The sequence below is a fragment of the Neolamprologus brichardi genome, chromosome 13, assembly GCF_056152115.1.
Source record: "Neolamprologus brichardi isolate AB-2024 chromosome 13, ASM5615211v1, whole genome shotgun sequence".
NCBI classification, from domain to species: Eukaryota; Metazoa; Chordata; class Actinopteri; order Cichliformes; family Cichlidae; genus Neolamprologus; species Neolamprologus brichardi.
Window position 1 is genome coordinate 18,766,961 of NC_142116.1, and position 23,614 is coordinate 18,790,574.

Sequence of the window (23,614 nt, forward strand, 5' to 3'; positions counted from 1 at the left end):
ACACACACACACACACACACACACACACACACACACACACACACACACACACAGAGAAGTAATCACTGCAGTCTTCTCTGGAAAATGGGAGGGCTGTTTATCTCAGCAGTAATGTCAGCAGTTCACTTTCCTGCTTAAAGAGAAAGAACATATGGTACTGATCCAGTCATTCTCAGTGTTGTGATTCATACATTAGTACATTACATTTTATACATTTTACAAAGGAGAAAGAAAGGAAGCCATGTATTTTTATATTGTCTTTATTTAGGTAATTCTCGCATTAGTCCACGAATTACATATGAATGTTCACCAGATTTTACACAGGATCCATGACAATGAAGATGAAATTCATTAATAATAATTCATTTATTTATTTTTTTCTATCCTGTCGCAAACACACCCACTCGTGGACTTTTAATTAAAAATAACCAAACGCAACCACAGTCTTTTCACGCAATGAACACTTTTTTTTCACAGCTCTGTATAACAAGTGGTTTCGAGGATTCATCATATCAGTCAAGTGGTGACAATGTGATGACTGTTGTAAGTGCGACAACTGCGATTGCTCTCTGAGGATAAAAACGAGCACTCCGACCCTGCACTGATGGCCGAAGATGATCACTCCGAGTTGCCGTAGCGCTGCAAGGCTGTGGCACTCCTCCTTCAATGAACGGTGGAAAGATGGCGACAGCATACGCACAAGCGAGAGTCGACTGTACCGGCGGATAAAAAGTGCTGTAAAGAGACAAAATCCACCTCCTTTGCAGAGATTTAGCGGTGCAAAGTGTATTTGATATAGCTAAGACATGGTATAGCCCATGCACAGCTTGAAATAAGGAGCCACCGCTTTGTTATGGAGCCGCCGGATCGGAACAAGCCCAGCAGGTAAGCGATTTCGTTGAACAGACACTTTATCGCCAGGATTTCGCAGTTGCCGAATAGTGAGCTAGCCATGACACTGCAGTCGGAGCGCTTGCGCATCCAGCTGAAATCGACTTCCTGTCAAATAGTGATACCCGTGCAGTTAATGCATTTGCAGAACACTAGTTGTAAACTTTTTGGAGAAACACTTTCCGGGGGAGCTTGCCGCATATAATTTATTCCCAAGCAGTCCTCTGTTGGCCGTGAGAGAGGCAAAAATGCTCATCAAATGCTGAGGTAGCGTTATTAACAATTACCAACCGCTATAACAGTGCAACAGTCCCAGCTAGCTAACATCCACATTAGCCGCCGCTGGTCAGTTTATTGTTCAGGCGCAAGTTTGTTGACAGAAACTGAGGAGGCTGAAACTGCGTTAGTTTTGCACTGCAGGGCTCTAAATGGGGACTTGAATATATTTTTTTTTATTATTTTGTCTCGCCGAGCTGTGCATTTCCCTTCCAGTAACAGAAAAGCAAAAACTTCGCTACTGTAGCTAGCATGTTGCTTCACTGTTATTGTTAACTCCGTGGGTACATTCGGCGCCGGTGCTGGACGTTGAATCTGCGCTTTCAGACTTGGTGCATTTCATGTTGGCTCACTATTACTGCAGGAATAAGAGTGTGGTTGATAACATGTCGCAAACGTGCCGCGCTGCGGATGTTTGGGCGTACTGTATGCACTCAAGTGCAAAGTTAGTGCGCGATATATTTTGTGCAATCGCGCAGGAGACCGCGTTTTAACCAGAGTCTCAGGAGATTTCAATATGGGCGCATCTGGTAATCGAAATGCCGCAGTGTTTGCCCCTGACCGCTGGCGACAGACCCTCAGGAATCTGCTGTTGTGTCTTCCCCTCTCCTCCTCCTCCTCCTCTCATGCAGTTTTTTTTGGGAGGGGGGGGGGGGGGGGGGGGGGCAGAGCGAGAAGCATTTTTCATGTTGGATCAGCTCTTGTCATCTGCTATAATCCCATTTTTTGAGTAAATAGCCAGTCTTTTCCTTTTTGGTGGCTATTTCGGTAATGATTGCGTAGCAGCCACTTGTTATTACCTTGCGCTTTTGTGGTCACTCAGTCGAAGTGGATACACAAACAGCTCGCGTGATTGTGCAACATTGGCCCTGAGTTAGGGTTATTGCTGTCCGACATGACTGCATGAAGAAAGTTGATGAGCCAGTGGCCACATTATTGCTGAGAGCATGTTGGTTATGTTGATGTTACTTACATGCTTATTAGGCCACGTTTAGTTTGTGCATCAGCAGATGAAAAGGTAACCGTTGCTCTAGGGGAGCTCACGCAAACGCTCAGCGGTGTTTTACTAGTTAACAAATGTTTTAAGTGAGTCTAAATCTGTCTCTCCTGCAGAGTTTGATTTCCTGCTGTTTCTATAGTAATGGGACTACTATAAACTGCCAGCAAAACTTGTAAACAGCAGAGTTTACATGTTCCAGGCTGCAAGGTTTGCACAGAAGCAACATTAGTTCAGTCTCTAGCATGCTCCATGATGCATGGCTCTGCATATACATTTAAACTGCAGACTGAAAAGACAACAACAAATAAGTTTGCTTTTAGTCTTCTCAGCTATCTACCTCTTTGAGCTTATATAAGATTGTTTCGCACCAACAGCTATTTTAAGAAACATCAGTTATGTGTTCTCTCTGCAGTTGAAGGCTATCCCTATCTTTGCAAGTACAGAGGTCCTTTGTCAATAATGTCTTGTTCTCAAAGTCAGTCTGAAGACACTGTGGCTCACAAGCATTCCAGAGATTTCAGGATGTGGTGTGCTATGTGCAGTAGATAGCTGCCTGGAGCCCCGTAGGCGCGCATTGGGCAGAACTCATTAATGCCTCGCTTTTGCCAGGAGCACAGGCTGTAGAATACAGATGGACCATCCTCTAGCATTTCCTATCTGCATCCTGTCTTTGCCCACACCTGCTTTAGAGAAAGAAACTAACACTCTCACAGGCTGCCACTCTCATCTGTCATTTCCTTTTAAACAATAGCACTTTTGTAACTGCTGAACTTTGGCAACTGATGTTGCTAATGCAGGAGAGCGACCGTGTAATAAAAATGATTAAGCACCGCTGAATACCATGTTTGTCTATTTTGAATACATGCTTTATAATGTGCACAGCTGCAGGACAGGGTGCAAGTTTGAAACTAAAAGAGGTGTTGCTTGTTTCTCTCTGCAGTTTCAGATTACGTTTCAAAGGTGGAGCAGACTGCTGCTTTCACCGCATTTATAATGCATGCGTCATAAGGTGAAAAACATGTCATTACACCATTTAGCATTTAACTCGCGCTCCAGCCGACAGTGTGCAAACAGCGTCTGCTTTAGCTGCCGCTGGTGCAGTCTTTTCTTAGACCAAGACTGTTCCCTGTGGTGAGCAAAGTACAAGTCCAGATAGTAATCAAAGCAGTGTTTTAGAAATAAGTTCACTTTTTTTTTCTGGAGCTATGAATCAGGGTGCGTTTAGTGACAAAATCAAACTTCTTAGCTGTGCATTAACAGTGTGCTTTGCATAGTTAGTGCATGCAGGAGAAGTTGGGAGGTCACGCTGTTCCAGCAAAGGGTGTGGTGAAGTACATCTTGTTCATTGTTTCTGAATTCTGTCAGCTTACGATGCAAAAACTGATTGCTGCTTCAGCTCTGCCAGTTTATCAGGCGTTAACAGCACATCAGGAATGCTTAATGTTGCGCACACGTGTGATGCATTTCCACGGAGCACACCAATTGCTTTTTAATCTTATGCGCTGAGCGGTGAACGATGGTTTGAAATTAGTACCCCGCAGATGCATGCTTTTTACAGTGGTGGGGGGGTAATTCAAAACTGTATTTAGCCTACCAGTTAGGCATCAGTTATGGCAGCATGACCTAATTAAAGCAAAGTGTGCTCTTACAAAAACCCGACCACCTTCTCCTCCTTTTCCTCTCTGTGGAAAAAAAAACAAAAACAAAAGTCCCCTTTAGTTTGGGCATTGTGAGCAAGTGTGCTCACTAACCAGCTGTGTGGTATTCAGCCGTGGGCCTCACGGGCCACGTGTCACCGTTATACAATAGAGAGCCCCTTGCTGGTACAATAGTGTGGATGGTTGGTGTCAAAGGTCAGCCCCCCCGCGACTCTGGCAGCCCTTGGTATCTCTGCTTCAGTCACTATACAGAAAAGACTCTCGATTTTTGTGCCGTTTATTATTCACTTAGTGTTCTGCCTGGGGCTTTAGCATTCCACTGGCCTTTATGGGAGCCCCAATGAGCCATCAGATGAGCCATTGAGAGCAGCCAGACACCATCTGCAGTGATTATTCACTATCAGCAGCCAGGCAGGGACAGCTTGAAGACCACAGTGCTGCTATGGTTAACTGCAGGACACACATGCTGGTAACTTTGTGCAGCCTGTAAGTAGGTTAAGAAATTCACAAGACAAATTTGCGTATCCCTTCCTGCAACGGCACAGCCTGTGCTCGAAGCGTGTCATGGCAACCTAACAAACAACCGGCCCCAGTTGCGTCATTGGTTCCGCTCTCATTCCTGAATGATTGAATCACTCTGTTCTGCGTAGAGGAGTACGTTTTTAAAACTTGGTCTCATTCCCTCGCTCACATGTATGTACTATTTCTGTCCTCTTTCTCACATGGACACACACACACATCCAGGCGTTCGAATGTTTACAAATGCGCACACAATGTGATCACTTGTGACACACGCACGCACACACAATGCCGTAGGAGTTTTTGAAGCATTACAGGTTTTTAAACGCGTTCTTGTACTAATGCAGGAGTACGGTGTGTATTTCAGCATTCAGCAGTTTTTGTAAATCTGCTTTCTTCTTGCAGCTTCCTGATACCTGTCTCAATTATCGCATAACAAAAACCAAACTCATGTGTCTGTTGTTGTGATTAATGCCTTTATTGTAAGGAACACAGTTGCCTACTGTGCATGCACACTGAAAAGTACTGCACGGCGTTTTGTCCGTCTCTTGCAGAACAAGTTCCCTCACAGTACACTCATAGAGTACATTCATAATGAAGTCAGTGTGCTTTCATTTAAGGGTTGATCTGCGATTTGTTCTGCGACTGTTCTGGGTAAGCTGGTTGTGCTGTCACAGAGATTAATGGGTTGTTAGAGATATTGACAAAAAATTTCAAATATTTTAAAACAAAAGGGCTTATTTCCAGTGAAGTTACGAGAACATATCTAAAGCATTCAAGTCGGTAGGTCCAACAAGTTAACATCTGAGTTTATAGGCTGTTTCACAAGATGGGAGCTTCTAAGTGCTTAAATAATTCGAGACATTTTCCATGAACAGAAACTGGCTGTACTATTGCAGTGACCCTGAGAATGACGGTTGTTTTGTGAGAACAGGTATTCGTGATTGCAGCTAATCTTGCACATGCAGCATTTTCAGCAGGTGTTCTGACCTGTGTCTGCCTGCATGTACAGTGGGGCAAAAAAGTATTTAGTCAGCCACCGATTGTGCAAGTTCCCCCACTTAAAATGATGACAGAGGTCAGTAATTTGCACCAGAGGTACACTTCAACTGTGAGAGACAGAATGTGAAAAAAAAATCCATGAATTCACATGGTAGGATTTGTAAAGAATTTATTCGTAAATCAGGGTGGAAAATAAGTATTTGGTCACCTCAAACAAGGAAAATCCCTGGCTCTCACAGACCTGTAACGTCTTCTGTAGGAAGCTTTTCTGTCCCCCACTCGTTACCTGTATGAATGGCACCTGTTTGACCTCATCATCTGTATAAAAGACACCTGTCCACAGCCTCAACCAGTCAGACTCCAAACTCCGCCATGGCCAAGACCAAAGAGCTTTCGAAGGACACCAGGAAAAGAATTGTAGACCTGCACCAGACTGGGAAGAGTGAATCTACAATAGGCAAGCAGCTTGGTGTGAAAAAATCAACTGTGGGAGCAATCATCAGAAAATGGAAGACATACAAGACCACTGATAATCTCCCTCGATCTGGGGCTCCACGCAAGATCTCATCCCGTGGGGTCAAAATGATCATGAGAACGGTGAGCAAAGATCCCAGAACCACACGGGGGGACCTGGTGAATGACCTGCAGAGAGCTGGGACCAAAGTAACAAAGGTCACCATCAGTAACACACTACAACGGCAGGGAATCAAATCCCGCAGTGCCAGACGTGTTCCGCTGCTGAAGCCAGTGCATGTCCAGGCCCGTCTGAAGTTTGCCAGAGAGCACATGGATGATACAGCAGAGGATTGGGAGAATGTCATGTGGTCAGATGAAACCAAAGTAGAACTTTTTGGTATAAACTCAACTCGTCGTGTTTGGAGGAAGAAGAATACTGAGTTGCATCCCAAGAACACCATACCTACTGTGAAGCATGGGGGTGGAAACATCATGCTATGGGGCTGTTTTTCTGCCAAGGGGACAGGACGACTGATCCGTGTTAAGGACAGAATGAATGGGGCCAAGTATCGTGAGATTTTGAGCCAAAACCTCCTTCCATCAGTGAGAACTTTGAAGATGAAACGAGGCTGGGTCTTCCAACATGACAATGATCCAAAACACACCGCCCGGGCAACAAAGGAGTGGCTCCGTAAGAAGCATTTGAAAGTCCTGGAGTGGCCTAGCCAGTCTCCAGACCTCAACCCCATAGAAAATCTGTGGCGGGAGTTGAAAGTCCGTGTTGCTCGGCGACAGCCCCAAAACATCACTGCTCTTGAGGAGATCTGCATGGAGGAATGGGCCAAAATACCAGCTACTGTGTGTGCAAACCTGGTAAAGACCTATAGTAAACGTTTGACCTCTGTTATTGCCAACAAAGGTTATGTTACAAAGTATTGAGTTGTATTTTTGTTATTGACCAAATACTTATTTTCCACCCTGATTTACGAATAAATTCTTTACAAATCCTACCATGTGAATTCATGGATTTTTTTTTTTCACATTCTGTCTCTCACAGTTGAAGTGTACCTCTGGTGCAAATTACTGACCTCTGTCATCATTTTAAGTGGGGGAACTTGCACAATCGGTGGCTGACTAAATACTTTTTTGCCCCACTGTAGCTCCACAGCTACTCCCACACTCTCTCTCTCTGCATGTGTATGTGTGATAGGCATTCTGCGGGGGGGGGCTGTCACACTCCCCAGGTGACAGCGACACACCCATCCCCCGTTTGAAGCTGCTGGCACACAGGCTAACAGGCACGTGTAGGGGAATGCCTTTGAGTCAGGTGATCAGCAGAGGCACACATGGTGACTTGCATAAATATAATAGATATCACCTGTTTTCATTTGCCTCCCCTTCTTCCCCATTGTTTTATTTTGGCTGGGTCAGCCCTTGTAACCTTTCTCTCTAATCCTATTAAAAAAAACCTCTCAGAAAGGTCTTAGGGCACAGAGCTTTGACATTGTAATCTGGAAAGGCGTGGTGCTCTTCCACATTACTACCCCTCCCCTTTTCCCCCTTTTTTCCCACAAGGGAGTGTTTCGAGTGTTTGTAATCTTTCCTTTCTGCAGAATTAGCTGCTACAGCCTTTCAGAATGCTGGTAAGCGCCTGTGGTATCCAATATTTATTGTTTCCTCAAGATTTACTGGAATCTCCTGGGGGTGTTATGCTGTTTTGCATAAGAACCATATTTGCATGCGACTGTGCAGTATGACTTAGACAGATTTAATGATGGGTTACTATAACTCCCTTTTTGGTCAAGCTATATGTTTACCAAGACACACACAAACAGTTTGATATCCTGCACCTGGATGCCTGTGGTCATGCACAGACTATTGCAGCCAGAGAGATTCCCCCTCCAGGGCAGACAAGTCGTCACTGCTGTGGGTAGTAGCAGACGTTCAGTCTAGCTGCATTTTAGCAGCCTGTCTCCTGTGGCATTCGGGATTTGCTGCACAGTCTGTTATTGGTGCAAACAGACAAGCACTGTTTGACCTTGTGCACACATTTCTTAGGTCGTGCTTGTGATATGAATGAAATGGTTTCATAATGCCAAGTCGTTGTGTCTCCAAATCTAGTTTCTGTTCCAGTAACAGTTCTTATGCATATAGGCCAGTCTAATTTAAATATGCAGATCTTGCTCAGACCAATGGGTTGTCTTTTCTGTTGTCATTCATGCCTGACAGGCAGGCCAAGCCAGTGGAAGATGCATCCCTACGGAGCCAAGAAGTGGCTGAATCCTGTGACTCTCCCAGTGAGGAAGAGGAAGCTCTGTATGGGACATCACCTCCATATAACGCCCGTCAGGTGAAACACATGTCTAGCAAACACCTGAGGAACAGTCAGGGGAGGAGCGCTGGGGGGTCTCCAAACAAATGTAAGTTAGTAAATCGATTTTACAGATAAATGTGTACTTAGAAACCCCACATTACATGTAGGTTTTGCACACAGTGTTCTGACTGGAAGTCTGCTTCTTTTCCCAGCTGACGCCAGCTCATCTGCCCTGAAGGACAGTCCCAAGGCAGTGGAGACATCTAAGGAGCACAGCTACAAACAGGGCAAGAAGCAGAGGTCTGCACAGCGCTCCACAGAGAGAGACCACAAGAAGACATTTGAAGGCTCATTTATGCTGGATCCCCTCTCAAAGCCCCTCATGGAAACCAGAAAACATTACTTGAGTTTGGGCTGCAGTCGCAGTCTTCCTGTGTCTATGCCCCATATGTCCCGCACCCACCGGCAGACCTCAAGGACAGACTGTCCTGCTGATCGCCTCAAATTCTTTGAAACTCTGCGGCTGCTGCTCAAGCTCACGTCTATGTCCTCCAAGAGGAAAGAGAAGGAGCAGAGAGGCCTGGAGAACATGCCTTACTTGGGTCACAATAATGAGGTTATTTGGCTGGAGCTGCAGGCATGGCACGCACGGCGTTCCACCGGTGACCAAGACCTTTTCCTTTTCACTGCCCGCCAAGCTATCCCTGACATCATTAACGAGGTTCTGCACTTTAAAGTCAACTATGACAGCCTGAGAGGGGCTCAGTGTTCAGAGTCTCAAGCAATTCAGGAGGACTATCAGAGAGTCCCTGATCTAGTTTGTGAAGAGAAGAGGGAGCCTACTGTAGCAGAGAGCAACCACTGTGGAGTAGATCCCTGGGGCTTTAGGGCCTGCCCCTCATCAACAATGAATGCAGCAGAGCCTCTTGGCTCTGGCGCTGATTGCAGGGAGCATCTTCAACGTCAGCGGCTGGCATTTGAGCAGGTCAAGCGAGTTATGGAACTGCTGGAGTCTGTGGAAGCTTTGTACCCCTCTTTGCAGGCCTTACAAAGGGACTACGAAAAGTATGCAGCACGAGACTTTCAAGGCAGGGTGCAGGCGCTCTGTCTGTGGCTCAATATCACCCAGGACCTAAACCAGAAGCTGCGCGTTATGGCCACAGTGTTGGGCATCCATGACTTATCCCGTATCGGGTGGCCCGTCTTTGAGATCCCTTCACCTCGCTGTTCTCGCGGAAACGAAGATGAAGAGAATGACGACGACGACGAGAACGACTCGATAACCACTTTTACCACAGAAAGTGACGTCGAGGACAGATATGGCGAGGACAATGGAGAAGCGAGTCCTGTCACAGAGGGCGAGTTGTCTCCCACCCTGACTCCTAAATTTGCCCGTTTGTTGTCCGAAGATGAATTTCTTCCAAATGCTACTTCAGGAAATGCAGAAGCATCCGTGGGAGGAGGGGTGTTCTGCCCAACATCCATCTACAGACCATTTGTGGATAAAGCTCTAAAACAGATGGGACTACGTAAACTGATCCTCAGACTGCACAAACTGATGGATCGCTCTCTTCAGAGGTCCAGAGCAGCACTGCTCCGCCACACTCTTGCACTAGAGGTGAGGCTGTTATTTTAAGAAATCTAGTAATAAAAAGGAGTCCCATTAGTAAAGCTACATCTGGGTGTGTCATATATCCAGGCCCTGCTGGTTAATGACTTAGTTACTTTTCTATAAATCAATTAAAAGCCATATGATGTTTTGTTTGTTTTTTATTTTTTACTGATCGAGCCTTTTCTTGTTTACAAAATATTTATAAACAAAATAAAAATAGAACCAAGTTATAGAAATGATTAAACAAATTAAAACCAAATTAATTTTACCACAAGCTCTGCAACAGAATTATTTGAAGTGTGATCGTCATTGTATGTTAAATATAATTGGTTAATTAAGCTGCTGTGACTGTTTTGGTCATTTGAATCTTTAATATAAAAGAAGAAAAGATTAAAAAGATATAAAAGATTTATCAGTATCATTCTACTGATAGATACTGATACATTGATTTCTAAAATTGGATTGGTAGTTTAAGTTGTCATTGAGAATAGTAATGGCTTGTAAACACCAAATACTCAAAAGGGGTTCACAAGTCAGCCCAGGTAAAACCCCCTACTCACGTCAAGTCACAAACAATTGGGCTGACTTGTCTCATCTGCATTACCTGGCACGTCGTTAGCATATGTATAGAGTTTTAAGTAGGGGGGTTATGTTTGCGCTGCCCTTAAGGAGTGTAGTCTGTGAGATGTGGTTAGCTGGACATCTGCTTGCCAACTTTTTTTCAGATGCTGATGAAAGGCTAATTATTTCCTTTGTTTAATTTATTTAAAGTAAAATACTTTGAGGTTCTGCCAATTAATATATTGGTTTATATTATGCATTGTTTGCATGCTGTGGATTGTAACAGACTATTTCCCAAACATCTGTTCAATCATAATTTATTGTTAACAGTGAAACAAGATAATCAAATGTCTGTGAAGGTTCTCAGTCATCCAGGTAGATAAGATAATCAAATGCATTTTTCAGTAACAACGTTCTTTGTAGACAAAAGGGTACGTAGTATAGAGCTTTGCACTAGCAAAAGATCCCTGATTTGACCCCACGCGGAGAAACAATTCCTTTTAGGGTTTCCATCAGTGAGAAAAATCAAACATGCAGAGCTGCCTGCCGTTGCAACCCATTGTGAATAACAGAGCAGACAGAAGTAGAATTCAGTGTGTGTGTGTGTGTGTTTTTCCCAGTTAAAGCAATGATACAGTAAATTAGTTCTAAACAGCTGAATAGCATTTTTGTCCACAGAAGCAGTGTAGCAACTCGTTATATTGTTTGTATGTTAATATAATTTAATTAGTCACTTGAGGAAACCTCATTTCGAGAAGTTCTTACAGGTAGGAGCTTACGAGAAGTCCCCTTCCCCCGAGACTTTCTTAATTAAGTTCACACTCCTCTTCCACTTGTAGTTTGCAGACTTTCCAGACCCAATGCTGTACAGCGATTACCTGCCTGAGCTGTCACGACATGGTCAGTGCAGCGGTCCTGCTGACCCTGAGCTCGGAGCGGACCAGGTGTCCTGGGCGGATCTGCTGGACATGGATCTTCCATCCTTCCGGCCAGCGTTCCTCGTACTGTGTAGAGTCCTCCTCAACGTCATTCATGAATGCCTTAAACTGCGACTTGAACAGAGGCCCGCTGGAGAGCCCTCGCTGCTCAGTATCAAACAGGCAAGCAGCTGTCCAAGTCCTTGCTTTTTTCTCCTCGGTTTTAGTTTATAACTTCTCAACAGTCCTGTGATGCCTGCAAACATGCAGTTTAAACTTTTGGTGAACAATTAGCCTTAACATTTGTTGTACACAAGTGTTCTTACATGCATTTGCTTGTCCTCTGCAGTTGGTGCGCGAGTGTAAAGAGGTCCTTAAAGGAGGTCTTCTGATGAAGCAGTATTATCAGTTCATGCTGCATGGTGTGGTGACTGACGCTCAGGGCTTGCAAATAAACGCCAATATTGATGAGTTTGAAGAAGATCTTCACAAGATGTTGGTGGTAAGTTTCCCAGCCATTCTCCCGCCTCTATTTTCAAACTGTAGTTTGTGATTATTCACCGTGTGCTGCTTTTTGTGCAGGTTTACTTTGACTACATGCACAGCTGGATCCAGATGTTGCAGCAGCTGCCTCAGGCCTCTCATAGCTTGAAGAACCTGTTGGAAGAGGAGTGGCACTTCACCAAGGTCATCACTCCTTACATCCGTGGAGGAGAGGCCCAGTCTGGGAAGCTTTTCTGGTGAGTGAACCCGCAGTTGGTCAGAAATGTGCCATTTTTAAAACCGAGTGACCGCATTCTTGTTTTAGTCACGGCGCCTGCTTGCAGAAGTTTATTAATCATTTATATAAAACTGAGCAGTGTTCTGCTCTCTGCAGTGACATTGCTGGGATGCTGCTCAAATCCACTGGAGAGTTCCTCGATGCTGGTCTGAAAAAGAGCGATAATGAATTCTGGGAAAGTGCGGATGACAGCACCGCCTCAGATGAGATCAGGTGAGGACGATGATGGAGTTGTTAGATTTCAAGATTTCATCAAGTTTTTATTGATGTTTTTGTCCCAGTGCATTTTGATTTTAAACTCTGAAGCTTTTGATTTTTGCAGGCGGTCCGTTGTTGAGACTAGTCGGTCTCTTAAAGAGCTGTTCCACGAGGCCAGAGAGCGAGCATCTAAGGCCCTGGGCTTTGCCAAAATGCTTCGTAAGGTGAGAAACTGACAACTGACAAACTGACAGAATATTCACTTCCTTGACTTAAAAAGAAAAAAAGAAGATGCAACAGTACTGGCTTTGCAGTTTGTCTGTGACCCTGTTTTCTCTGTTTACCGAAGCACCGGGATTGTGTGTTTTGACACATAGTTTGTTTGCACCCTTCTCTGCAGGACTTGGAGGTTGCTGCAGATTTCACTATCACTAACGGTGTTACTTGTCTCCTCGAGGCACTGAAGAAAAGAAACTATGTCAAGGTGTTTATTTTGTTTTGCTTTTATTACATTTTATTTTGCCAGTTTCTGATCTTCCTTCTGCCCTGGGGTTATTTATGTAACTGTTTAACCTCCCCCCCCTCAGGTTCAGATTCCGGGCTTGGAAGAGCTTCAGGTTTTTGTCCCCTGCGGCTTGATGAATCAGCGACCCGTCATCCTGCAGCTTCTTAATGCTGCAGCTGGCAAAGACTGTTCTAAAGAGCCAGATGAAATCGCTGAGGACGAGGCCTACCTGCTCATGAGTAAACACAAAGCTGGGGATTCCACTACTGATTCTGACTGGGCTCAGTGGGATGGAGAGCTTCTCAAGCTGGTCCCACAGATGGAAACTGTTGACACTTTAAGGGCCATGAAGGTTTGTGGCATTTCTAAATTCAGTCTCTGCGTGCAAGTGTGTGCATCTGCCTGTTTGTACCTGACGTTTATGTGCCTCACGATGGTTCGATATGCTTTCAGGTAGAGAACATGCTGTTGATAGTGATGCAGTCAGCTCACCTGGTGGTTCAGAGAAAGGTTTTTCAGCAGTCCATGGAGGATGTGCTTACTCCTAACCGAGAGCAAACATCGAGTCAGCCCCTCATCGCGGGCGCTCTGGAAGAGCTCAAGGTGCTTATATAACCACATGCTTGACATCTAACCCATGGTTTATTCTGTGTTGTTGTGCAGACAGGTGCATGTCGGTGTCCTACTTTCAAATCTGTTTTTATAGCAACTGCTGTCAGCTACCCTGAATTTCTGCCCTATTAACATTAGATAAAAAGAAGAAACAGAGTCATTTTCAGGTCATATTTTAGAAGTGCTTCCTAAATGGAAGCCACTAAACTTTCAGCAACTTTATCTGTTACTTTCAAAATAAAAATCTCACGCGGTTGCACTTGATAATAAACACATGCGTTAATAATCATTTTTATGAAAAAGGTTTTAAACATGTCTCTTTCTTTTCTCGTGTTTCTCTCTCCTTTCACAGAATGAGGCACTGCAGCTATGCATTAAGATAAGGCATGCCATTGACCGCGTAGATAACATGTTTACCACAGAGTTTAAGGCCGAGATCGACGAGTCCGAGTCAGCCACTCTGAATCATTACTACAGGGAGGCGATGACACAAGGCTACAACTTTGCCTTCGAGGTAAAAGACTGGAAAAAATGGAAAAGTGTGGCAGATGCTGTGTCTCAATTCCTGTTGCCGCACGCTTGCTATTTTAAGTACATAAATGCACTCAAACGGAGAAGTACAGCTACATACAGTACTGTGCAAACTCTTTGAGCAGAAGCAGTGATTTATTGAAACATACATGGAAATGCATGGTAAGGCATAGGAATAGTTTTTCAGGCTTTTTGAAGGGCATTCTTTGGATGTTGGCTGCCTTTTGTTCCATTCTCAATCAACTTGACTGTACTTTGATAATCTTTCAGTTTTTTATGACTTATTTCATAAATATAACGAAACAAATTTCCTCTGAAAACAGTCAGGTATAAAGACTGGACTGAAAATGAATGAAAAAAGGAGCCAGTGCCCAAAGAAAAACTTTGAAAGACCTTCAAAAAGCCAGGAGAACCACTGTAATGTAACTGTAATGTAGTCTGGCTCCCTAGAAGCAAAATACAAAGAAATGAAGGAATGACTCAGGACTTTTGCACAGTTGTTTAGCATCTTATCAGTCTCTTTTTTTGCTTCCAGTATCACAAGGAGGTGGTGCGTCTGATGTCAGGAGAGTTCAGGCAGAGGATCGGGGAACGTTACATAGCTTTTGCCCGCAAATGGATGACCTATGTTCTGACCAAATGTGAGAGTGGCAGGGGCACCAAACCCAGGTAAGATGTTCCTATCAGCTGAACACACATTGTTCACTGTGCTCCTTCCTGAGTATCTGCTCTGCTTGGTAGTCTTCTGGTTTGCAATATGCTACTCAGGGATGCTTTTTGTAGCTAAATCCAGGCCTACTGGTGGAGTATTAAGCTATAAGATTTTTATTCTGCTGCTGCCATATTTATTTACTGTGGAAAAATCACAATGTTCATTAAAGATGTCCTCTTTGTCAAGAGCTTTTCCTTTGAGCCATGACTCGTTACTATGGCAACCTTGCACTCTTAATGCTGTGAAGAATTTGACAGAAGCATGACATTTTGGATAGTGTCTAATAATAGTGTGACAAATACTCAAAACAAAAACAGTCCCGCTTAACTCTGGGTATGAGTCAGTTGTCATATTAGTGCTTCCTGTCTTAAATGCTTAAAAAAACCAACCTCCCCCCCCCCATAAATCATTAACTAAACATTCTGTTGTTGTTTGTTTTTGCATGCACGGATTAACAATGTTTCGCTTCCACAGGTGGGCGACTCAGGGTTTTGACTTTCTTCAAGCTATTGAGCCTGCCTTTATATCAGCATTACCAGAGGATGACTTCCTGGTAAGTATAGTTTCCTACGACATAAACAATAGGCATGCTTGGAATACAGTATTTTTATACTAACTGAAAATTTATGTTTTGTTTCTTCAGAACTTACAAGCCTTGATGAATGAATGTATTGGACATGTGATTGGAAAACCCCATAGCCCTGTTACTGGCCTGTACTTTGGTAAGAAGCTTTTCCACGATAGCATCTTCCATATCAGGATTGATTTCAGGTTATACGCTGCAAGTTTACAATCTGGATGCCATGGAGAGGACACTGCTACACAAAGCAGACACAGCAGCAGTGACATTACAGTTCAGTTCACATAGAATATTAAAAAAGTGTGTGTGTGACTTGAAGTTGACTTTAACTTCTTTAACCTCCTCAGTGCTGAACTCTTCCACGGCATGCATTTTTGATTTCTCTTTGATATTTGGGCATATTGGGACCCGATGAATGTAAAAACAAAGAATTACCAGATTTTTAAATTTATTTTTTTACCTAATTTTTGTTTTTAGGAAAAATAAGAGCCACATGAGGATATTCATTTAAAATTTTGATAGAACAGTAGCAGCATAATGTTCTCGTAAGTGGATATCAGGCCCTTGTAGAGCAAAATTGAGTATTTTGGTCTAAATAACCCAAAATGTGATTGTCCACATATGTGGGCGCCAGGTCCTAGGAGGTTAAAGTAAATGAGTAAAAATATGAAAATCTGAGGAGTCCTGTTATGACATTACTTGTTACATAATGCACATTAAGTGTTTATGGAAAAATAATTCTACCACCAAATAATGTTTTTATGGAAAAGGTGTTATGTTATTGGAAAATTAGATATGAAGTTGGCAAACTAGTACCAGAATAAAGCAAAATGTTGCTACATGCATGTCTTTGATGGAGTAAAGTAGTTCAGCACAGTGGTATTTGATTATAGACCATCAATTAAAGTTGGGATGTTGTGTAAAATGTAAAGAAAACCTCTCATAAACCCAGATTTTATTTACAATCAAGCGTAGAAAAAAAGCTAATTTGATGAAATTGATTAACTAACTTTGATGACAGCAACATGAATCAAAAAAGTGGGGACAGTCATAACATCCCCTCTTCCTGTACAAATGCTCTATTGTCCCATTCTTGTCTGATATTGTCCTGTCTGGATTCTAGCTGCTCCACAGTCCTGGGTCTTATTTGTCATATTTTTTGTTTCATGGTGTGCCAAATGCTTTATGCTGGAGAAAGGTCCGGGCAGCAGGGAGGCCAGTTCAGCACCTAGATTCTTCTTTTAGAAAGCTACACTGTTGTAATAGCTGCAGTATGCGCTTCAGCATTGTCTTGCTGAAATATTCCTGAAAAGAAGTCATATGGATGGGAGCATATGTTACTCCAAAACCTGCATTGATGCTGCCAGTTCCATAGGCGCTGAAATTACCCATCAGATATGAACAGCGCATGGATAACAAGGCAGATGGCCCCTCTCCTCTTTAATCCAGAAGATGTGGCATCCATGGTTTTCTAAAAGACTTTCACATTATGATTCATCTGATCCCAGAACAGTTTAGTGCTTTGCTTCAATTCATTTAAAAAGATTTCTGGCCCAAAGAAGACGACAGCATCTCCAGATCACACGTCGATGTTCACGTCTTCATGTTTGCGTGTTAAAGCTTTAACCTGCTTTTGTGACTCCTACAGTAAACTGTGTTCACAGCCAGACAGGATCATGTCTGTTTTTGGGGCACAGGGCCCAAAGTTTACCGGTATCCAGTTGATTTTCAACCTTGCTCTTTGTGCCCTTTGAATCCTTTGATGATATTATGAACTGCAGATAATGAGATATTCAAAGTTTACATTAAATTACATCATCAGTTAAATTACTTCCAATACATTAAGTTAGATTTTTGCTCTGTAATTTGTAGACAGTCTTTTGCAGATTGGTGAACCTCTGCTGATCTTCACTTTTGAGAAATCCTGCCTCTCTAAAATACTTTACTGACCTGCTGCCAATTAATCTCATTAGAAGCAAAGCTTTCTCAAGCAGTTTTATTTTATTACCACTTACCTTTCCAGCTGCGTCTACCTCTCACCCCAATATAATATCTTTGAGATGTATTTCTGCCATCAAATTGATGAGCTAATACTTTTATGAAATAGTAAAATGCCTCACTTTCAACATTTGATATGTTTTCTGTGTTTTATTGAGGATAAAATATGGCTTTATGAGATTAGTAAATCATTGCAGTTTAATACAGTGTTCCAACTTTTTTCACACTGGAGTTATAAAAACATGACTTAGATATCTTGTTGCTGCTAACTAATTTTTCATTCCCATGATTTAAACCCAGTGATGATCTGTTTTTGGGGGGAGGGTTTGGACAATTGAATAAATTTAGCATTTGTTGTTTTTCTTTTCAGGTCCCAGAAATAGTCCTCGTCCTGTAAAGTTGGTGGGTCGTTGCCATAGTGATCCACCAAACCCCCCTCTGATCATCCCTAATGCTGAAGGGTTCAGGTGGGTGACTGCAGTTTTTCAACACTTTTTCTTTTAATGTTTAAACTCTGTCCTGCATGGCTTTGCTTTTTTACCTTCTAATGTTTTTTCTGGCTAGTTAAGCTTGTGAAACATTTGAGCTTCTTTGTTTGTGCGTGTGTGTGTGTGGTGTGCTCTGTGTGTGTGTAAGTGAGTGTGCATATCTGTCCGTGAACCAGCCACCCAGTCACATACCTACATATAACTACACACATCCCATGCAAGCCACCTTACCTCCCAAGGCAGCGCTCCTCAGTTTGTTTTTTCACCACACAGCTCTCGAAGTCTCCCCTGTGATCTCCGGAACCAGCTGTTCCCAAACGGCCCTCGCCCTGTCCCTCAGGGACCGGGGGAACAGAGCCACACCAAAGCACCCGGCAGCACCCCCAATGACGTCAGGTAGCTTTGCCCCCCTCCCAAAGAAGAAACTGTTGTCAGAGCTCAGCTCGGTCAAAAAAAAGGGGGAAAAAACCCAAAAGCTGTCAGAAATGTTTTTGTAAGGCTTCTGTAAATGGAGGAGGAAATGCTTCATGTTATTTATTAACTGCAAGATCCAGGACATTTCGTTCTGTACTGAAGAGTTTAAAGCCAAAACGTAGTTTACCCACTTATCAAATCTGGGATGTCCTGCCAGTGTATGTCCTTAACGGTGAATTAAAAAAATGTAAAGAATGAAACACTTCTAACCTTCTGATTGCATATAAACCAACAATATTTGAGAAATTTTGTGAAATATTCGATTGACTGTTGTACAATGAAAGTCACGCACAGGCTCCACACCAGGGCATCACAGATGCAGATGATCAGTCTGTTTGTTTTAGTTTAATTGCTTACGTTTTTAAGCTATTTGACTTCAGATCAAATGAAATAACAAGGCATTTCCATTTTACCTTAAAGTATTTGTAATTAATTCATAGCATGCCTGTAAGATTACAATTATTCTAGTCTCGAGGCTTGATACACAGTGATTTGCATGGCTATAAAAAAAACAGATTTAAAATGTAGCCTCCTAAAATGTAGTCCTGCAAAAATGTCAACAACTCCAAAAAAAGAAGACTTCCACAGGTCTACTGATTAAGGGAAGAGGCTGTGATTGTTGTGCATGGTGTGAAAATGAACACTACCTCACTGAAGGAGTTGGCTATGAATTCTGCTTTTTAGTGTTATCCACATCTGTCTTGCTTTGATGCTGGTGACTGACTGCTTTTAGAATTCCTGGTGCATTAGTACAGAAATCAGAGCATGCATACTAAAGGTCTTATCTTCAAGTGTGAATGCCACTGATGAATGCTGAGCTGTTAATGGCTTTCATAAGGCCCTCTCTAATTAATCTAAATCTTCAACATCTCCTGAATTCAGATTCTTTTCCTCTGAATTTTTAGTAATCTGTTAAATCATGTAATTTACAGTATTAAGTTTCATTATGCACGCAAGTCTGGGAAAAATGCTTTAATTAAGATGCCTTTAGAAAAAAATGTTACATTTTCCTCCGTTTATTTAAAGATAAAGAAAACATTCAGTGCAAAATGTATCTAGAGTGTACTGTTAAAAAGCTTATAAAGTAAAGTTCCTTCTTGGTAGATGAGATTGCACTAACTTGCGCCAGAGCGAAACACTCCATCTGAATAAGTAGTTTTTGATTGAATCACAGCATTGCATCAGTTTCTTCTTTGTCTTTGCAGAGGATCCAGTTTCCATGAGAATGACCGGCTGTCATCAGTTGCAGCAGAGTTGAATTTCAGGTCTCTGAGCCGCCACTCCAGCCCTACAGAGGACAGAGAAGGTGGGAGCTTTCAGCGATCTATGCTGTTTGATCTGCTTTGCATATTAGCCTTCCTTGTCTGAATCGTCTTTTCTTTTCCTTTCTTACTTTAGAACCTTCGTATCCTAAGGGAGACCCTAACAGTTCTTCACGCAGAAGCTGGGAGCTCCGTACCTTCATCAGCCAGTCCAAGGGTGAGATTATTTAGGGATAGGTACCAAAATCTGGTGCTACAAGTCACAGAACTACTATTAACTAAATCACACAGCAGAAATGTTTCCGAGGTTTAAACATTAATCCTGTCTCCTTTCTCAGACACAGCAGCGCGGCAAAGCCCCATGGAGGCCGTCCGTCTCTCCATTCGCAAATTCGAAGAGAAACGCTACGCCGTGATGAAGCAACGCAACATCATCGGCCAGGTGTGCCACACACCCAAGTCGTACGACAACGTCATGCAAGTTGGGCTCAGGAAAGTGACCTTCAAGTGGCAGAGGGGCAATAAGATAGGTACGACTTTGGTGTGACTGTTGTTGATTACGATGCAGTTTAACACTCTTGCAAACACAAATGTGATGCCATTGTGCTTGATCACAGGTGAGGGCCAGTATGGGAAGGTGTATACCTGTATCAATGTTGACACCGGCGAGCTGATGGCTATGAAGGAGGTATGCGCTTCATGTAGTTGGAATTCAATCGTATTAACAGATCATAGTGACTGTTGATGTTAACAGACATTTCTCATTCTCTTTTTTTTTGCCTCCACTAAGATCCGATTCCAACCAAACGATCACAAAACAATCAAGGAGACTGCAGACGAGCTGAAAATATTCGAAGGCATTAAACACCCGAATCTCGTGCGCTACTTCGGAGTCGAGCTTCACCGGGTAAGAAGCGTCAGTTCAGGAAGCCACCTGTGGCACGTGGAAGTGGTGTGGTATTAATGCTTGTTTGCTCACCTGTAGGAGGAGATGTACATCTTCATGGAGTACTGTGACGAGGGCACTCTGGAGGAGGTATCCCGGCTGGGGCTGCAGGAGCATGTCATCAGGCTTTACAGCAAACAGATCACTATAGCCATCAACGTCCTGCATGAACACGGCATTGTCCACCGGGATATTAAGGGTCAGCGCCATGCACTTATTCTATCTCGCTGTTGTTTTTCCCTTTTATGATCAGCAACCGTTTCCTGACCCTCCTCTTTGTTTTTTCGTCCCCATCAGGAGCCAACATCTTTCTGACATCATCAGGCCTGATTAAGCTGGGTGACTTTGGCTGCTCAGTGAAGTTGAGAAATAACACTCACACAATGCCAGGAGAGGTGAACAGCACTCTGGGAACAGCAGGTAACACATTACATAAACCTGCAGTGTCAAAATATGATAATCGTCCCGCCACAGACTTCAGTCTGGCTCACTGGACGGCTTTGAAAAATGTGAAAGAGCACTGTGTTTTCATTCATTTTGCAGCTTTTGCTTCTGATAAAGACCTCCCCCATGAACATTAATACAACACCAAAGTAAAAAAGTAATAGATAAACAATTAAATAACAGAAAGTTCTTGTTTTTTCGCAGTCTCCTGTAGAAAATGTGTGATTTTTACAGTTTTGCATAATTTTCACATTTTCGTGTGCTGCATTAATATTTCTGTCAAATCATTATTGCATTGTTATTATGCATTATATCATACTATTGCTATTAATATCAGGTGTGTTGATATTCTTTCAGCATACATGGCACCTGAAGTTATCACCAGAGCGAAGGGAGAAGGTCACGGGCGGGCAGCAGACATTTGGAGTTTGGGCTGCGTCCTTATTGAGATGGTGACTGGAAAGGTAATAAGCTAAAGAGAGGGTTTTCCTTTTCACACTTTCAAAGCTTCACTCTGGTATTTTTCCAAGTTTTAGTAAGCTACTTCATTAGAAAGGAAATTAAGTTTAATGTTGAGCTTGCCCGCAGGGGTCATTTTGAGCCATCCTGGTGGCAGTGACCACCACTGCTGTTGTTTTCTAATTTTAACTTTTCTAATTTTAACTTAGAATTTTACAAAATGAGTGTTTTAAGTTTAAATTTTTAGAGGTTTTATTAGTTTTATCAATGTTTTAGATCATTGATTGCAACGTTAAAATACACATTAGAATAAACTAATAAACAAAGCATATAACATATAACACAACAGCTAACACATCTAAACAATTACATTATTACAATGGAAAAAATGAAAAGTAAAAAAAAAACAAAAATCAGAGCCTATCATCTTGTCCACATCCACCACATCTGCCACCAAACATGCAACCTCATCCAGCCTCCACACTGCTCCACCTTGCCCCTGCTCTGTGGATTTTACTCTTTATTTGCTCAGATTTGTTCTCCACACTGTGGACTCAGCTACGGTTCCCCCGCTGTTCAGAAAAGCCAGCAACTCGCCCGGTTCTCCACATGTTTAGTCACACACTCCTCCGCTCTGACCCGCTCTGCTCTGGCTCAAAATCCCATCCTCAGCCTGGCAGCAATTATTAACTACAGTCCTCTCCATATTTATTTATCAATCACATGTAGCTGTAGCTCATGTTATGGCAGCACATCATGTTTGTAAACAATCTGTAAACCTGCATGCCGTAGTAGTGGTTTTACATTATTTTCTATGGCGTCAAAATGTCATCCTCCATGGTTTGAGGTAAAGGTCATCATTTCTTATTTTTTGAAGTCTAAAGTCTAAAATTCAGTATTTTTGAATAATACTATTTTAGGAAAAGTTACACAATTTTGAAACTGCGTAAGGGGGTCAAAATGACCCACTTTGGCAGCTCTAGTGTTTAGCTATAGGGTGCTGTTTCAGTCTGAGCTGTGACCACTTGTGCAAAAACCACTTCCAGAGTGAAGTGAGCATGGTTACTGTTGCTAATGACATGTTTGTCCCCAAACTACAAAACATATTGCTTGTTAAGCATGATTTAACCTTTTTTTTTTTTTTTTGTAAACCACTTCAGGAAACTCACCTAACAAAATTCAAAACCACAAGTAAAAAAAAGTAACTCGTGTTTGTACTTTTCTATCTGCAGAGGCCCTGGCATGAGTACGAGCACAACTTTCAGATCATGTACAAAGTGGGCATGGGCCACAAACCTCCCATCCCCGAGAAGCTGAGCACAGAAGGGAAGGACTTCCTCGGTCACTGTCTGGAGAGTGAACCCAAACGACGCTGGACAGCTAGCATGCTGCTTGACCACCCATTTGTTAAGGTGAGATGCTGAGAAGGTTAAACATTTCTAAGTTGTAATTAAATATTTCCATGGAATTCACATTATATCCCGACCTCGCATCTGTTTCAGGTCTGCACGGATGAAGAATAAACGAAACCTCCTGTGTGGCTTTAAAGTTTACAAGTTAAAGCACTACTGTACATGTTCAAATAAGAAAAGAGAACTGTGGACACGGAGAAGCAGGAGGTTACTGCTGAAGGCACATGGATTTAAACTGAGGAAGTAATACAGTATCATTTCAGAGGACAACTGGATCTATATAGTATTGATTTGTTGTGTCTTTATCTATGGACTGAGAGAGGACGGGTGGGACTGTATATACTGTAAAAACAGAAAAAAGAATTAGTTTTAATTCCTGTATAAACAATATTGTAAAGTTAAATACCTATTGCCACATTTGTTTGGTCTCACTGGTGAAGAGATCTCTGAAAAGGCATTGAAGAATACTTGTTTTTTTCCTTTCATTTTTTTAACAAAGGGGAATGGACAGGTGGTTGGGGGTGGGGCAAAACCTATAGCACTTTTAAACTGTTTACCCATGGGGACAGTGGAGTTACTGCTTGTCTGTCCCTCTGAGACTGAAAAGGTGTGGTAGGCCTCAGAATGGAAGGAGAGGCTGCTTTACCTTTATGAAACGAACCATCCAAATGTAATCAACAAATCGTATTGCTTGCTATTTGGCAAGCGTGGGCACTGGGAAGGATATTTTTTTTGTTATTCTATTTTTCTTTGCCTTTGCTGAGGAGAAAATGTCAAGTTGGAGCAATGTTCAAGTCTACTGGCCGCCAGTGAAGAGCTGTTCATGTGACTAAGGCGTTACAAAGAAAAGGAGAAACGGGGCCTGCTCTTCCTCCCTGCTGCTGAACATAAAACATCCTCACGGCCGAACACAGACACTGACACACAACTTCTGGTTCTCTGCTGCTCTCACGGTGTTTGCCATGTACAAACAATATTAATAAATGAACTCTCTTTTTTTAAAGAA

At 42.7% G+C, this 23,614-nt stretch overlaps 1 protein-coding gene across 3 annotated transcripts; it reads left to right on the forward strand.

Moving 5' to 3' along the window:
- The first annotated feature begins 661 nt into the window (after nucleotides 1-661).
- On the forward strand, nucleotides 662-23,614 carry map3k4 (mitogen-activated protein kinase kinase kinase 4). 3 transcript variants are annotated; one of them, XM_006800776.3, is made up of 27 exons: nucleotides 662-885; nucleotides 8,032-8,222; nucleotides 8,329-9,734; nucleotides 11,129-11,389; nucleotides 11,556-11,708; nucleotides 11,789-11,946; nucleotides 12,084-12,200; nucleotides 12,310-12,409; nucleotides 12,586-12,669; nucleotides 12,773-13,042; nucleotides 13,144-13,293; nucleotides 13,655-13,816; nucleotides 14,369-14,502; nucleotides 15,020-15,098; nucleotides 15,189-15,267; nucleotides 17,494-17,590; nucleotides 17,885-18,007; nucleotides 19,291-19,391; nucleotides 19,484-19,564; nucleotides 19,686-19,877; nucleotides 19,965-20,035; nucleotides 20,138-20,254; nucleotides 20,333-20,492; nucleotides 20,591-20,713; nucleotides 21,095-21,201; nucleotides 22,429-22,608; nucleotides 22,699-23,614. In XM_006800776.3, exons 1-27 carry the CDS (start codon nucleotides 854-856, stop codon nucleotides 22,717-22,719), a joined length of 4,749 nt encoding a protein of 1,582 aa, XP_006800839.1. In that variant the 5' UTR covers nucleotides 662-853; the 3' UTR covers nucleotides 22,720-23,614. The 3 variants fall into 3 exon arrangements, with proteins under 3 accessions (XP_006800839.1, XP_006800841.1, XP_006800840.1); XM_006800777.3 differs by lacking the exon at nucleotides 662-885 and adding an exon at nucleotides 994-1,158; XM_006800778.3 differs by lacking the exon at nucleotides 17,885-18,007.